This window comes from Clarias gariepinus, chromosome 18 (genome assembly GCF_024256425.1).
Source record: "Clarias gariepinus isolate MV-2021 ecotype Netherlands chromosome 18, CGAR_prim_01v2, whole genome shotgun sequence".
Classification (NCBI taxonomy): Eukaryota; Metazoa; Chordata; class Actinopteri; order Siluriformes; family Clariidae; genus Clarias; species Clarias gariepinus.
This window is the reverse complement of record NC_071117.1, coordinates 13462904-13477031: the sequence shown is the minus strand read 5'-3', so window position 1 is coordinate 13477031 and position 14128 is coordinate 13462904. Positions and strand designations below refer to the sequence as shown.

The 14128-nt window shown below is 39.4% G+C and overlaps 1 protein-coding gene across 1 annotated transcript; it reads left to right on the top strand.

Annotated features, from left to right (window-relative positions):
- The first annotated feature begins 8579 nt into the window (after positions 1–8579).
- Positions 8580–13733, top strand: eef1a1b (eukaryotic translation elongation factor 1 alpha 1b). Its single transcript, XM_053476816.1, has 8 exons — positions 8580–8703; positions 10611–10792; positions 10994–11173; positions 11332–11628; positions 11743–11893; positions 12077–12333; positions 12602–12836; positions 12926–13733. Exons 2-8 carry the CDS (start codon positions 10649–10651, stop codon positions 13048–13050), a joined length of 1389 nt encoding a protein of 462 aa, XP_053332791.1. The 5' UTR covers positions 8580–8703; positions 10611–10648; the 3' UTR covers positions 13051–13733.
- The last annotated feature ends 395 nt before the right edge of the window (positions 13734–14128 follow it).

Here is a 14128-nt window from a genome sequence, read left to right as displayed (position 1 = left end):
GAGCAGCCAAAAGACCAACAGGTAGATGCATGTATGTGTACAAGTGTATTTAACTATTCTATTTCAAAATATGGCTTTTCCAAACTTTCCATTTTTCCAACTAGCATGGGGACATTAAATTTAGTTTTGAAAACCTTCAAAAGGTCCCGTGTAGAAGAGGCATTGGTGGTAGAAGGTTATTCACCTGCCATGCGAAAGGCCCTAACTTCAGCCTGGATAAAATGGGAGGGTTGTGTCAGGATGGACCTCTACCATATTGTGTGCGGATGGCCTACACTGGCAACCCATGGACGAGACCAGCAGAAAAACTAACAGCAACGGTTCTATAGAACCATAAAAGAAAGTTTTTTTTTATTTTTTATTTATTGATCTTCATCAAGACTGTATTGACACTGCAGGCAAAAGTGAACCAAATAATTTTTCCCCCTCATATGTGGCTCATATATAGGATCATGTTAGGGCCCAAGACTTGACTATGATGTCATCGCCATTTCTCTGATAATGCTGTTTTAATAGTGCTAATGTCATAAATATGCGAGGGCCCTGATGTTCTTTTAAGGATTTATTTTTTAGGGCTCAAGCACTATGACATCAGCACGATGACAACAGGATTATGACATTATCACTCTGATAATGCAGTTTTAATAATGCTGATGTCTATGCCGAGGGGCCAGTTGTTCTAAGGATTATTATTAATATTATATATATATATATATATATATATATATATATATATATATATATATATATATATATACATATATATACACACACAGTATTTTTTTTGTACATAATGGGCTCAACCCAACATGAGGTCAGATGTTTTGGGTCATTTGCAAAATGCACATTTATGACATCATTACTATTAAATACACACACACACACACACACCATGACGAAGTCTTAAACTTATTCCATGTTCAGTGACATCGGCATCCAGAGTTTTTTAGAGATCTTAAAATGCTAAAAAGCTACACAAGTGGCGAGAGCTCGAGTGCTTTGGCTAAACTATATTTTTATTTGTTTTTGCACAACAGGTTGAGCAGCTCAAAGCACACGGAATCTGATCTTTTTAATTCTGATGTCGGCCAGTTGCCTGATTTTTTTCTTCTTCTTTTTTTGCAATTTAAACTTTTTCTGAAAAGTCTAATCATAAATAATGGAACATTGATCCAACTTGATGTTTATCAGAATTTAGAGCTCAAAAAAAAAAATAAATAACAATGACGATGAAGGAGGATTCAGTGACAGGATAAAGTTATGGACCTCATAAAAATTTTGCCGTAATGTCACCATACAAGCGGTTACTGGGATGTTCGGGAATCCAGCGCCACCCACAGCACCACGTTGGCTAAGAGGACGACCCCATCTACCAACCGATGGCTAGGGTTTAGAGAAGAGGGGCATACACCCTGGATACGGGCACTTGTGTCTGGTAGTGAATGCACATTTCTTGTGGTGTTGGAAATCTGGCCTGATTTAGGTTATCTTGTGAGTTATCATGCAAACAAGTAGCCTAGAAATGCATATGGTGGAGTAATCAAAGATCTATTATGGAAACAATTGCACTTTCTCTTAATAAATCTAATTTGAGTAGTCCTACTGTATGTGCAAGCATTGCACCTACCTGTATAAAAAATTTTATGCGTATTATAAAGTATAATCCTGCCGGTGCCCCTGCTCGATGGAACACCAGACAATTAATTACAAGTCCATTGGAGTGTTCTGTTGAGGTTGAAGGTTACCAGAGAACCCAGAGGAAACCAAAGCACCGAAGTTCCACCAGGACCTGAACTCAGAAGCCCTGAAGAACCTAACAAATACTGTTTGTTATCTGTATGAAGTTTTTTTATATTTAAAAAAAAAAAAGAAAAAAAAAAAGCTTTCTCAGAGGATCTTTGTATGGTTAACAGTTCTAGCATTCTGAAGAGGTCATACTTGGAAGCTTTTGTAAAAGCCTGCTATGTAGATTTCCATACAGGACCACTAAAAGCGCTAAATTTATCCTTTTCATAAGTGTGTTGTTCATTATTTCTATGAAGCAGGGCAGTACATCAGACTCACTTTAATGACTGTACAGTGTCAGAGGAGTGTGTGCTATTACAGTATGTGTGGGTTGTTTATGAAATGTTTGGTTCCCAAAAGGTCCTCATGAGATTGACAATGTCAAGTGAAGTAAGTATAATCTTTTCGAGAGCCACTCTGTTAAAGCAGAACTGACACAGAGGAACTTTTGTCTTTCTGATTCACATTTCGGTCGTGGCTGAGGAGACGACGTGAGAGGATTGAGAAGTGTCAGCGATGTTGGGAGTGTGCTTTACCTACTTTCTGATTTTTTTTTCTTTTCTGGACCAGATAGGGTTAAGGGCCTTGCTTAAGGGCCCAACCATGGCAACCTGCTGGAGCTGGGGCTTGAACTGCCAACCTTCTGGCGGTTACAGTTATTTAATGTAAATATCCGCATTGAACCACGTTATGTTCTTGAGACTTGCTAGACACTTAGATTTGTTTATAAAAAACTGTAGAAACAAAAAACTGTACAGTTTTAGGGGGAGCAATTTAAGAAAACTGGAATACAGTAAACAAAGAGATTCTATATAATTGTGTACTTACAGTATACCTTTGTGGCAACAGTTTAAAGAAGCATCACATACTGTATGGGTGTGATGGTCGAGTTTCCACATAATTTGCCTGGGGTTTGGGCATTAGGTGTAAATTGAACCTGGGTCTTCCACATGGCAGGCAAGAAACCCAACACTGGGCAACAATACTGTATAATCTCAAAAAAGGGATCAAAATCGAATGTTGGACAACTAATCAATCATGAGAGAAAAACATCATACATTAGTGAGATATCTTTTTGTAGCCGAAGTGTCAGTTAGCCTTATTGTTGCTCATGGCTTGTAGAGTGTGAGAGAGTGAATCCTCTAACAGATGGCATTTCCAGCCTCTACATATTGAGAGGAGATTATCTCTACTGAGCCCCTGTCAATCAATCAGCGCTCTGTACAGCTACAGAGGGAGCAATACCGTGTGACAAATTCTCAACCTTGTATTAATATTATTTACGAAGTCTATAGTCAACCTTTTTAAAAAAAGGTTACTACATTTAATGAATCCTGACTCTTTATAATCTATGCACAGCTTTAAATCCTAAAAGCAATCTGCTCCACATACAGACTTCACACCCTGTCGCTCAGTTCTCTTAGCCCGAAATTTCATCTCATGCTTCACAAAAACTGTTCTTAGATCAGAAATGAAGGGTGACTAGCACAATTGTTGGAATTTGACCAAACTGCAATCATGCAAACAACCATGACACCCAAACTGTGTGTGTGTGTGCGTGTGTATATACATGTTTTTTTTTTTGAAAGCATGTCTTAACTGTTATTTTGGTTACGTAAGCTCAAGACACATTCCATGTTAAAAATAGAACCAAATCAAAGTACAGAGAAGCAAAAATAAGCAATTGCGCCTCTTACCGTGTCTTTTTTCTTTCCTTTTTTTTTGGGAAAAAGAAAAATCCAACTTTATGCTTGTCAAGCTGGACCGATTTCCAAATCGACTGGATTTGCCTCCATTAATATAATATTCCTTTCTTTTCTTTCCTTTTTAATAAAGTAACCTTCCTCCTAGTTATTCACTGGTGGGGAGCTATGGGTTAGTAATATATTACTGACATCCTTTGTACTTGGCCTGGGTTTGTTTCATGGCCTGAATTTGGTTCTGTTTTCCCCAGGTGGCCCCAGGACCTAGATTTTTAAAAATATCACCCAATCATAGTGGCAGTGAAGAAACGAGAGGAAAAAAAAAAACGTGAGCAAGTTTGTCAGAAGGATAAATTTGGAAGATTCGAATTCTTAATGCTGATATGTGTTTCTTCCTTAAAAATCATCATTTTCATTTGTATTGCACGCACAATCACTGGTTATTCTGGTCCCCTTCTATTGTGGCCAGCATCGAATTATTTTTGGAATTTTTGCTGCATTGGATTTTCTGTAGGATTGGATTAAACTGCCTGGCTTTGGGTGTCCATGACCCTTTCACCAGTTTATTTCTATATAATTGATTATCAATTAACGGTTCATCTCATCTGACTAATGCTAATACATACATGTATCTACAGTGGCAAGAAAAAGTATGAGAATATTTTGGAATCTCATGGTTTTCTTCATTAATTCATCATAAATTGTGATCTAATCATCATCTAGGTCAAAAGTACTGACACATATAATGTGCCTAAAATTATAACATGAAAAAATCTGATGTTTTATACCTTTATTGAGAACAACCATATAAATCTCAGTCCTAGTGGAAAAAGTATGTGAATCCAAAAGCAAATTCCATAAAATTTTACTAAGTTCACATTTTGTTTTGCCATTGTATATATATATATATATATATATATATATATATATATATATATATATATATATATATATATATATAAGACTATAATGGTAGCACGGTGGCGTAGTGTTAAGCACTGTGGCCTCGCACCTCCAGGATCCGAGTTCAATCTGTGTGCATGTTCTCCTTGTGCTTGGTGGGGCAGCCCAAAAAAATACAGATTAGGCTAATAGACGTTCCTAATTACCCATGTGTGTATGTCCTGTGATGGATTGGTATACCCTGTCTCATGTAAGTCTCCTGGGATAGGATCCAGGCCCCCATGACCCTGTACCCAGAATAAAATGATATAGAAGATTAATGAATGATTCAATGAATGAGTAAAATAAAGTAATACAATAATGGTTGTTTATATGTACAAGGGAACACTCCTCTCTTAAAGCTACCCAAGACATGCTTTTCTCCACACATACTGTACTGTACTGTAGGACAAATGCCCATTTAGGATAATGTTCATCTTACCATTACAATGGAAATGTTGAGACAACTGTGAGTACTGTACAAAATATTATGTAAAAATAGTTTGCATACAATAATAACATGCAGTATGGCAGTGTGAGGATTGGGACGTAGTCCAGAACTTTCTAAAAGCAGTCCGATAAGTTTCCTTGGCACCATCTTCCCGGGCAGATGGTGATCTATTTTATCTCCCAATATTCACCCATTTCCCACACGCTTCAGGCCACGGGTGCTTCAGATTTAATCACAGAGGCCTTCTTTAGCATAACACGAAGCACCGGTAACAAAAGATCCTCCCCCGACATGTCTAATTTAAACTGTCATCTGAAACATTTTTATAAAACATTCCTGCAAAAAACAGTCATTTTTTTCTCATTGATTTTTTTTAAAATAATGAATGATAGTTATACATAGTAAAGTTAATTAACTTATACTTAGTGGATTCAGTGGTCAAGATTTATTAATACATATTTGGCACAAGTTCAGTTTTCCCCACTGGTTGTAATATCTGGGTTTCCAGCTATTTTAAAAGCCGGGAAGCACACCAAGCCTTGAGCAAGTGATACTTTTCCATCTTTGACTTGTGTCTATGTTAGTGTGTAGAGCTGGCTGGTGCAGTGGAAAGCAGCTGTGTTTCTGTTTATCATTTCAAACCCCCTGAGACTCTTCACAGACCTTTAGAAAAGGTCCTGCAAAGCACACAGAGAGCTGGAACTATAAACAGTATAAGCAGTCACACAGGATCTATGAGCCACCATGGCATGATGGTGCAATGGGTAGCATTATCATCTCACAGGGTCCTGGGTAGCAACCTGGCCTTTTGTGTGGATACAGACATGTTTTTTTCATATGTTCGTGAGTTTCCTCTGAGTTATTGGTTTCCTCCAACCTCCAATCATGCTGGCTACATTAAATGACCCCTGGTGCCCCATCCAGGATACATTCCTGCTCTGTACCTAGTAGATGAATAGCTTGTTGTCATTACATGACAATCAATCCATGTCTGTTATCTTAGTACAGTCTTTCTCAGAGTCCTTCTTGGGATTTGTAACCTGGGTGTGATTTGAGTGGTGTGTACAAAAAGTTGGATGTTGCTTACCACAAATAGGGCTAAGATGTTTTGTCAGTATTTTAAAGAAATGTTCTTAGTTCTAAATTCTCAGTAATTTTTTTACCCCCTAAATACGACAGATGTTTATTTCAAACCAGGATTTTTGATACAAGATCTCATGAATAAAGCCATAACAGAGATATTTACAGAAGGACTCAATCACAGTATGGTGCTGAGACTCTTAGCCACAGATAAAAGACATTTTAAAGAAGGTCATACAGTACTCTGTGAATGAAGATCCCATCCGAGGAGGCTTTCTGTTTTTGCAGGACTGTGCATGACCTCTGCCCACCACACCACCTGCACATTAAAGGAACTCGGCTGGGAGTTATTGCCACACTTCCCATTCAGTCCTGACTTCACTCCAAGTGTTTTCAACATGTTTAGACCATTAAAGGAGTTCCTGAGAAGCCAGTGTTTCAGATGTGAAGCAGACAGTCTGAACATGGTTCATGGATCCTTTCAAATTGTCATCTGCCTCAAAACGCTAATGCTGTACACTGCAGTCTAACTTTATAAAACTGATATAATAGTAGAAGATTCTGCTATACCACATAAAACCATTTCTATAAGCGTATATATATATATATATATATATATATATATATATATATATATATATATATATAAATAAAATATACATACATTCACCTAAAGAATTATTAGGAACACCTATTCAATTTCTCATTAATGCAATTATCTAATCAACCAATCACATGGTAGTTGCTTCAATGCATTTAGGGGTGTGGTCCTGGTCAAGACAATCTCCTGAACTCCAAACTGAACGTCAGAATGGGAAAGAAAGTTGATTTAAGCAATTTTAAGCGTGGCATGATTGTTGGTGCCAGACGGGCCGGTCTGAGTATTTCACAATCTGCTCAGTTACTGGGATTTTCACGCACAACCATTTCTAGGGTTTACAAAGAATGGTGTGAAAAGGGAAAAACATCCAGTATGCGGCAGTCCTGTGGGCGAAAATGCCTTGTTGATGCTAGAGGTCAGAGAAGAATGGGCCGACTGATTCAAGCTGATTTAAGAGCAACTTTGACTGAAATAACCACTCGTTACAACCAAGGTATGCAGCAAAGCATTTGTGAAGCCACAACACGCACAACCTTGAGGCGGATAAGCTACAACAGCAGAAGACCCCACTGGGTACCACTTATTTCCACTACAAATAGGAAAAAGAGGCTACAATTTGTACGAGCTCAAACATTGTATTAGTATGGTGTTCCTAATAACCCTTTAGGTGAGTGTATATACGCTTATAGAAAGGTCAATCACTTGCTCTTCATTGAGCCCTTTTTTTTTTTTTTATTCTTTGTAAGCTTATATAATTTACTGTAATGCAATAACTGTAATGTAAAAAATGCACCAAGGTGGCACAGTGGCTTAATGGTTAGCATTGTCGCTTAAAGCTTTATGAGTAAATCTTTAAAAAAAGTATCTTAAGGTCTAATTACATATAGATAATATTATCACCCAACTGACAAAGGAAACAGAATTGGGCAGCCAGATAGCAGCAGGGTGACGTAATGGCCTGCACAGAGCCCTGACTACAACCCCACCTCTGTCGCCTCGCACCTCCAGGGTCGAGGGTTCGATTCCCACCTCGGGTCTTAGTGTTTGAAGGTTACATGTTCTCTCCGTACTTAGGAAATTTCCACCAGGTTGTCCAGTTTTTCCCCACAGTCCAAAGACATGCATTCAAAGTCCAAAGACATGCAATTAGGGAACTGGCATTCCCAAATTGCCTGTGGTGTGTGAATGATCGGGCGTCAAGCTGGCAACCTGACCCCATAGGTAACTGCCACAGAAATAAAAGATGTACACTATTTGGCCAAACTGGCTATGACATTGTATCTAAATAAATATACATCAATATGTCCAATAATCCTCCTTTTGCATCTATAACAGCTTATACTCTTCGTGGAAGACACAAGATTTTGCTGAGTTTCTGTGGGAATTCTTGCCGATTCATTCTGTAGAGTACTTATGAGGTCACACACTGATGTTGGTCAAAAAGGCCTGGCTCACAATTTCTGTTCCAGTTCATCCCAAAGGTGTTTCATAGGGTTGAGGTTACAGGGCTCTGTGCGGCCCAGTCAAGTTCTTCACACAGAACTCATTAAACCATGTCTTTATAGTCCTTGCTTTGTGCACTGGGTCACGGTCATGTTGAGGAAAAAAGGGCCTTCCCCAAACTGTTCCCACAAAGTTGGAAGCATAGCATTGTCCAAGATGTCTTGGTATATTAAAGCATTAAGATTACCCTTAACTGGGGATAAGGCCCTTATCCTGATGAAAACACCTGACTTCAATAATTAACAGGTTTAACTGAATATTTTTTTCCATACAGTGCATCTCCAGGCTGGGGACTATCTGTCACCCGATGTGTCGAATAGCACGTGCATGAACCAAAATACCAAAAAAACAAACAAACACGTGATTATTATTCATTTGCATGTTTAATGCTTATGCCTTAAAGGTGAGCATTTGGTTGTCAAAAACATTGTCTTTATTCTGTTGTGAATTATCTCCCACTGCATTGGAGTTCTCGCTGTTCGATCGCGCCATCTGCTGGAGGACACAGATATTACAGCTTGTTTCTTCTAACAGACGTCATCCGCGGTCTCCAAGCCTCGGTACAGGATCCGAGGGAACAGAACACCGCCAGTGTGTCCGCGCTGCTCCTGCGCCAGGCCTCCAGCATCGTCATCCAGGTTGGATATCATTATTAATACAACATATTTATACCTGTAGAAACGATTTTGCGCTCTGTTGTGGCTTGTCTCTGTATTTTACTACATGAGTGTCTATGTGTTTGCGAGAAATTGCGAAGACAGCATGTAAGATGTCGATTCAGGGATTCTAAAAATGTTTTTTTTTAAATATATTTTTTAATTGTTAATATTATTTATATATTTTGTTTAAAAGAAAAAAAAAACATGACCTTAGAATGTGATCGTCCTTGCGCGCGCGCGCGCGCCGTGTTGCGGCCGTCCTAATGATGCGCGCGCGGCGCAGTACCGTTAGCGCGCTCACCGTCATGTGACATGTTTATACATTGCAACACGTAGATTTGCAGTTAGAACCGGCGGTTACCGTGTGATCTGAAGCAAAGTGCACGGCGCGCGACGTCGAAACCTATTTCGGTGGATAAAATATTAACCATACTGTAGAGCGCGCGCCCGTCTGATTAGATTGGGATTAGGATTTGCCGCATAGGTGGCGCGCGCGCTTGTTACCTAGACAACGCACCGGCTGAGGAAAACATGGCCGCTTATTTATTTATTTATTTATTTATTTAGCTTTGTGCTTTTTTTTTTATTTATTTATTTTATTTAAAGCCTGAGGCGAATGTGTTATGAGAAAAAGTCAGTGTTTATTACAAATAAATAAAAATAAATTCTGAAGCCATGGCTCGAAAAGTCCCAAGTGTTTAATTAAGTGTTTTAATTTCTCAGAGAAATCCCACAAGGAAAACTAAATATCAAAATAAGAACGCCCCTGATCACTGACAGCCCACTGTATAAAACCTTTAACACTGCCTTCTGCCCGCTCTAGTTCTTTGAGCTGTGCCACCATATCTAGTCTCTTTTGTGTGCATTTCCTACTTGAAAGCAATGCGGGCGTTGTATGGACAGGTGCACAGTAGGCAGCATCGTCATCAACTTTGAGCGTGTCACAGGTGTTCCGCAATGTTGTCTATGGTGAAAACGGGTACGTCAGGGCGAGCTCATGTTTACAGAAGATGCGGTGTAGCAATGCGTTCCTCACCGTGCAACAATAGTGTGTCATCTAATGCAACAGTACACACCACCATCATCACCTTTCAGGTCATACTGTGAGGTAGATTAATATATCTGCCAAAATATTGGAGCAGCATAAGGAGTGGCAGCGAGTTGACCACAAACTCTATTCACAGGTAAAATGGTAGCATGTGGTTGTCAGAATCGGGTTCCTCTAATCATAAGAATAGCAACGAGACATCAACAACTAGATTATAAGCTTGACAATGTCCTGATTAGCCTGATGTCTACTGTTTTAACATAGTGCACAGAATTAAAGAATAAAATTTTTCTTTCATTTTGTGAGGCTTAGTGATTAGCACTGTCACCTTGCACCTCCAGGGTCCGGGTTCGATTCCCACCTCAGGTCTGTGTGCATGGAGTTTGCATGCTCTCCCCATGCTTGGTGGGTTTTTCCGGGTACTCCAGTTTCCTCGCATAGTCCAAAGGCATGTAGGTCGGGCCAGTTATACCCAAAATAATATATAGAATGTCACAGATAAAGACCCACATCTTCACAGCAGACATACAACACCATATAAAACATAATTTCCATAATGTCAAGAAAATAACACAGCAGGAGGGCCATTAAAATAATCGCTAACATTTATTGACCATTTTAATCAAGTAATAAATGAGCCAGGGAAAAGTTGGACAGCGTTAGCCACAGCCTTATATATATATTTCCAATTTTGATGTAGTTTTACTCTCTTACTGTCATCATTACTTATTAACAACAACAGTAACAATGGATTGTTTTTTTTAATTGAGTGATTATGACATTACTAATTAATTATACAGTATGTGAAATTAATTATTCAGATTTTGTTTTACTGTAGAATCTATTACCCAACTGTAATCCTACCAACCCAAAGCTATGGGAAAGGAAAAGTTACACATCAATATAGTGGTCATTGGCCATGTGGACTCCGGGAAGTCCACCACCACTGGGCATCTCATCTATAAGTGTGGTGGCATCGATAAGAGGACCATTGAAAAGTTTGAGAAGGAGGCTGCTGAGGTAATGCACTCAGATTTGAACCTGATATTGTATACAGTATTTTTAAAGATTTTTTAACTAGGGTCTTGCAAATCATCTGTACAGAATAAATTGTCTTTAGGACAATGCATAGTGCAGTTTAGCATCTATATCAATATCATCTAATTTTGCTTGGTGAAATAAGCTTTTAGTCTCAATATCTGTATTGTTTTTACATTTCAGATGGGTAAGGGTTCTTTTAAGTATGCCTGGGTTCTGGATAAGCTGAAGGCCGAGCGGGAGCGTGGTATCACAATCGATATCTCCTTGTGGAAATTTGAGACCAGCAAGTACTATGTCACCATTATTGATGCCCCTGGACACAGAGACTTTATAAAGAACATGATCACTGGTACTTCCCAGGTCTGTTTTTTAAAATCTCTTTTTGATATCTTAAGCACTTGCATGTGTAATTTAATGCATGTAAATTTTGTAGTAAACTTTTGTGGTAAAAAGCCTAGGTGTAAGATTATGCATTTAGCAAAATATTGAATGACTCCTTTTTTTGTCCGCGAGCACAGGCGGACTGTGCCGTGTTAATCGTGGCAGCAGGTGTGGGTGAATTTGAAGCCGGCATCTCGAAGAATGGTCAGACTCGAGAGCATGCCCTGCTGGCATACACGCTCGGTGTGAAGCAGCTGATCGTAGGCGTGAACAAGATGGACTCGACAGAGCCTAATTACAGCCAGAAGCGCTATGAGGAGATTGTGAAGGAAGTTAGCACCTACATCAAGAAAATTGGCTACAATCCTGAAACAGTGGCCTTCGTGCCAATCTCTGGCTGGAACGGAGATAACATGCTCGAGGCTAGCCCAAATGTTAGTACAATGCTGAGATTAAATAATCGATCAAACCTGTATACAGATATTAAAGCTGTACCATAAAGTTGAGTTACATAATATATTCTGTATGGCTGGTTATGCTTTGCACAGATGACCTGGTTTAAAGGCTGGAAGATCAACCGCAAGGAAGGGAGCGCCTCAGGAACGACTTTATTAGAGGCTCTGGATGCTATTCAGCCTCCAACCCGGCCAACAGACAAACCACTGCGCCTCCCACTCCAGGATGTTTACAAGATTGGAGGTGAGGAAACGCATTTGTCAGCCCAGACAGAAGGATTTGTTTTATATATTTATTTTTTCTCAAAGCTAACATGTTTAGTCATCTGTGTGAAAATCATACCAGCCGAACTCATTGCAATTGCTATTTGTGCGGCAATATTACAAACCGAAGCGATAACACTCTAAGGTTTCTTCTCTTTCACAGGTATCGGTACTGTCCCGGTCGGGCGCGTTGAGACGGGCATCCTGAAACCTGGCATGGTTGTGACATTTGCTCCTGTGAATGTGACCACTGAGGTCAAGTCTGTTGAAATGCACCATGAGGCCTTGTCTGAAGCGCTGCCTGGAGATAACGTGGGATTTAACGTGAAAAACGTGTCCGTTAAGGATATCCGTCGCGGGAATGTGGCAGGAGATAGCAAGAACGACCCTCCGCAGGAAGCCGCTACCTTTACTGCACAGGTGAGTAAAGGTAGTGGCTTAGAAGTTAAGATCATTTTAAATTTAAATGCAAACGAAAATAGTTGAATAACAGCTTCCCTGCTGATTACTCATAATTAGATAGATAGATAGATAGATAGATAGATAAGTATTATAAGATGTCATGAGAAATGGCCAAATCAAGGCCAAATTCGATCACCAAAATCAGACAAGTATAAACTAATGAGAAATGCGGACCTATCACATTTAGGTCCATAATATTTATTTCCTGTTTTTCATCCACACAAAGGTCATCATCCTAAACCACCCTGGCCAGATTAGCGCTGGGTATGCCCCAGTGCTGGACTGCCACACAGCCCATATCGCCTGCAAGTTTGCAGAGCTAAAAGAGAAGATCGATCGTCGTTCAGGGAAGAAACTAGAGGACAACCCCAAATCACTCAAGTCTGGTGATGCCGCCATTGTGGACATGATCCCGGGCAAGCCCATGTGTGTCGAGAGCTTTTCTGAGTATCCTCCTCTCGGTAAAGACTCCACCCTCCCTCTTTCTTTTATCGACTTGATCCCTAAGTGTAAAAAACAAAAATTACATAATTTGGTTTTTCTCTCCCAGGGCGCTTTGCTGTACGTGACATGCGTCAGACGGTGGCAGTGGGCGTGATTAAGGGTGTGGACAAGAAGACGGCCACTTCAGGCAAGATCACCAAGTCTGCCCAGAAGGCCCAGAAGAACAAATGAATATTGTGCAGGGCTGCAACTTCTCGAGTCAGCCACAGCAGAATCCACGTCATCCATTCGCTCCTTAGCTCAATAGTTAAAGCCTGGCAAATTATCACAATGCATCGCAAGAGTAGACGAAGGAAAAAAAACAAAAAACACACACACAATCGCTTTGACAATGATGTTAATTAATATATTGTACCGTTGTATTTATGGTTTCTAGTCTGAATTGTCAGTTGATGTTTTGTGGATCTTTATCAGCACCTTATTCTAGAGTTTAGATTAAACAAAGCAAAAGTAATCGTCTCTAGCTTCTGTGCTTAATGTGCAATAGTCTGAGAGCCTTTCCCAGTCCTGACCAGCCATGTAGCTACAGTAATGTTGCTAGCGTGATTTGGCATGCAAGCGCAATCAGATTTTTCTGCTTGTTGTTGTTAAGGACTTTTTTATTTATTAATTCTTTTTCATGTTGGTCCATGTTGAGCTGCTGTGTCGTGACGTAGCTTTAAAACTCTGTCTTTCCTGGCTGTATGCATGATGCTACCATAGCTAGCGCACTTTACCGAGTCTCCCTTAGCACTTTGAGAAAGCACGAGCTAAATATTTGCACTTGCACTCATGTACTTTAACATGTGGATATGTAATTCAACATAAGTTCATACAACATGGATAAACAATAAAAAAAAAACATTGAGCACTCATTTTTTTGTTGCTGTTGTCAAATTTTATGTTCCTGTTTTAGGTTAACATCTGGAAACAGAGCATACTAACATCTGTATCAGTTGCTGCATGCAAAAATGTGGAGTTAGCAATTTTGCCTGGAAATTATTATTATTATAAAGTTATATACACATGGCATGTTCGCAAATACTACTAGAAATGCAAAAACTTTGCTAGGAAGCTAAAACTTTTGTGTAGTGAAGAAATTCACAAGACTTGACAAACTTTAGTCTATACACATTACTTATACATTCTGCTAGCTTGCAAGCTATCCTGCTAACAGCTGCATGTTTAAAACTCCATTTCATGACTCTTGATGACTGAACGTTGCTTTAAGCGCGCAGTTTAAGATTACGTATTTTGAAACACTTAGTTT

Excerpts from the sequence above, each read along its gene's own strand:
- eef1a1b (XM_053476816.1), top strand. The coding sequence starts at position 10,649 with ATGGGAAAGGAAAAGTTACACATCAATATAGTGGTCATTGGCCATGTG. Across the intron at positions 11,174-11,331 it reads TGATCACTGGTACTTCCCAG|GCGGACTGTGCCGTGTTAAT; the intron begins GTCTGTTTTTTA and ends CCGCGAGCACAG. Across the intron at positions 11,629-11,742 it reads TGCTCGAGGCTAGCCCAAAT|ATGACCTGGTTTAAAGGCTG; the intron begins GTTAGTACAATG and ends TGCTTTGCACAG.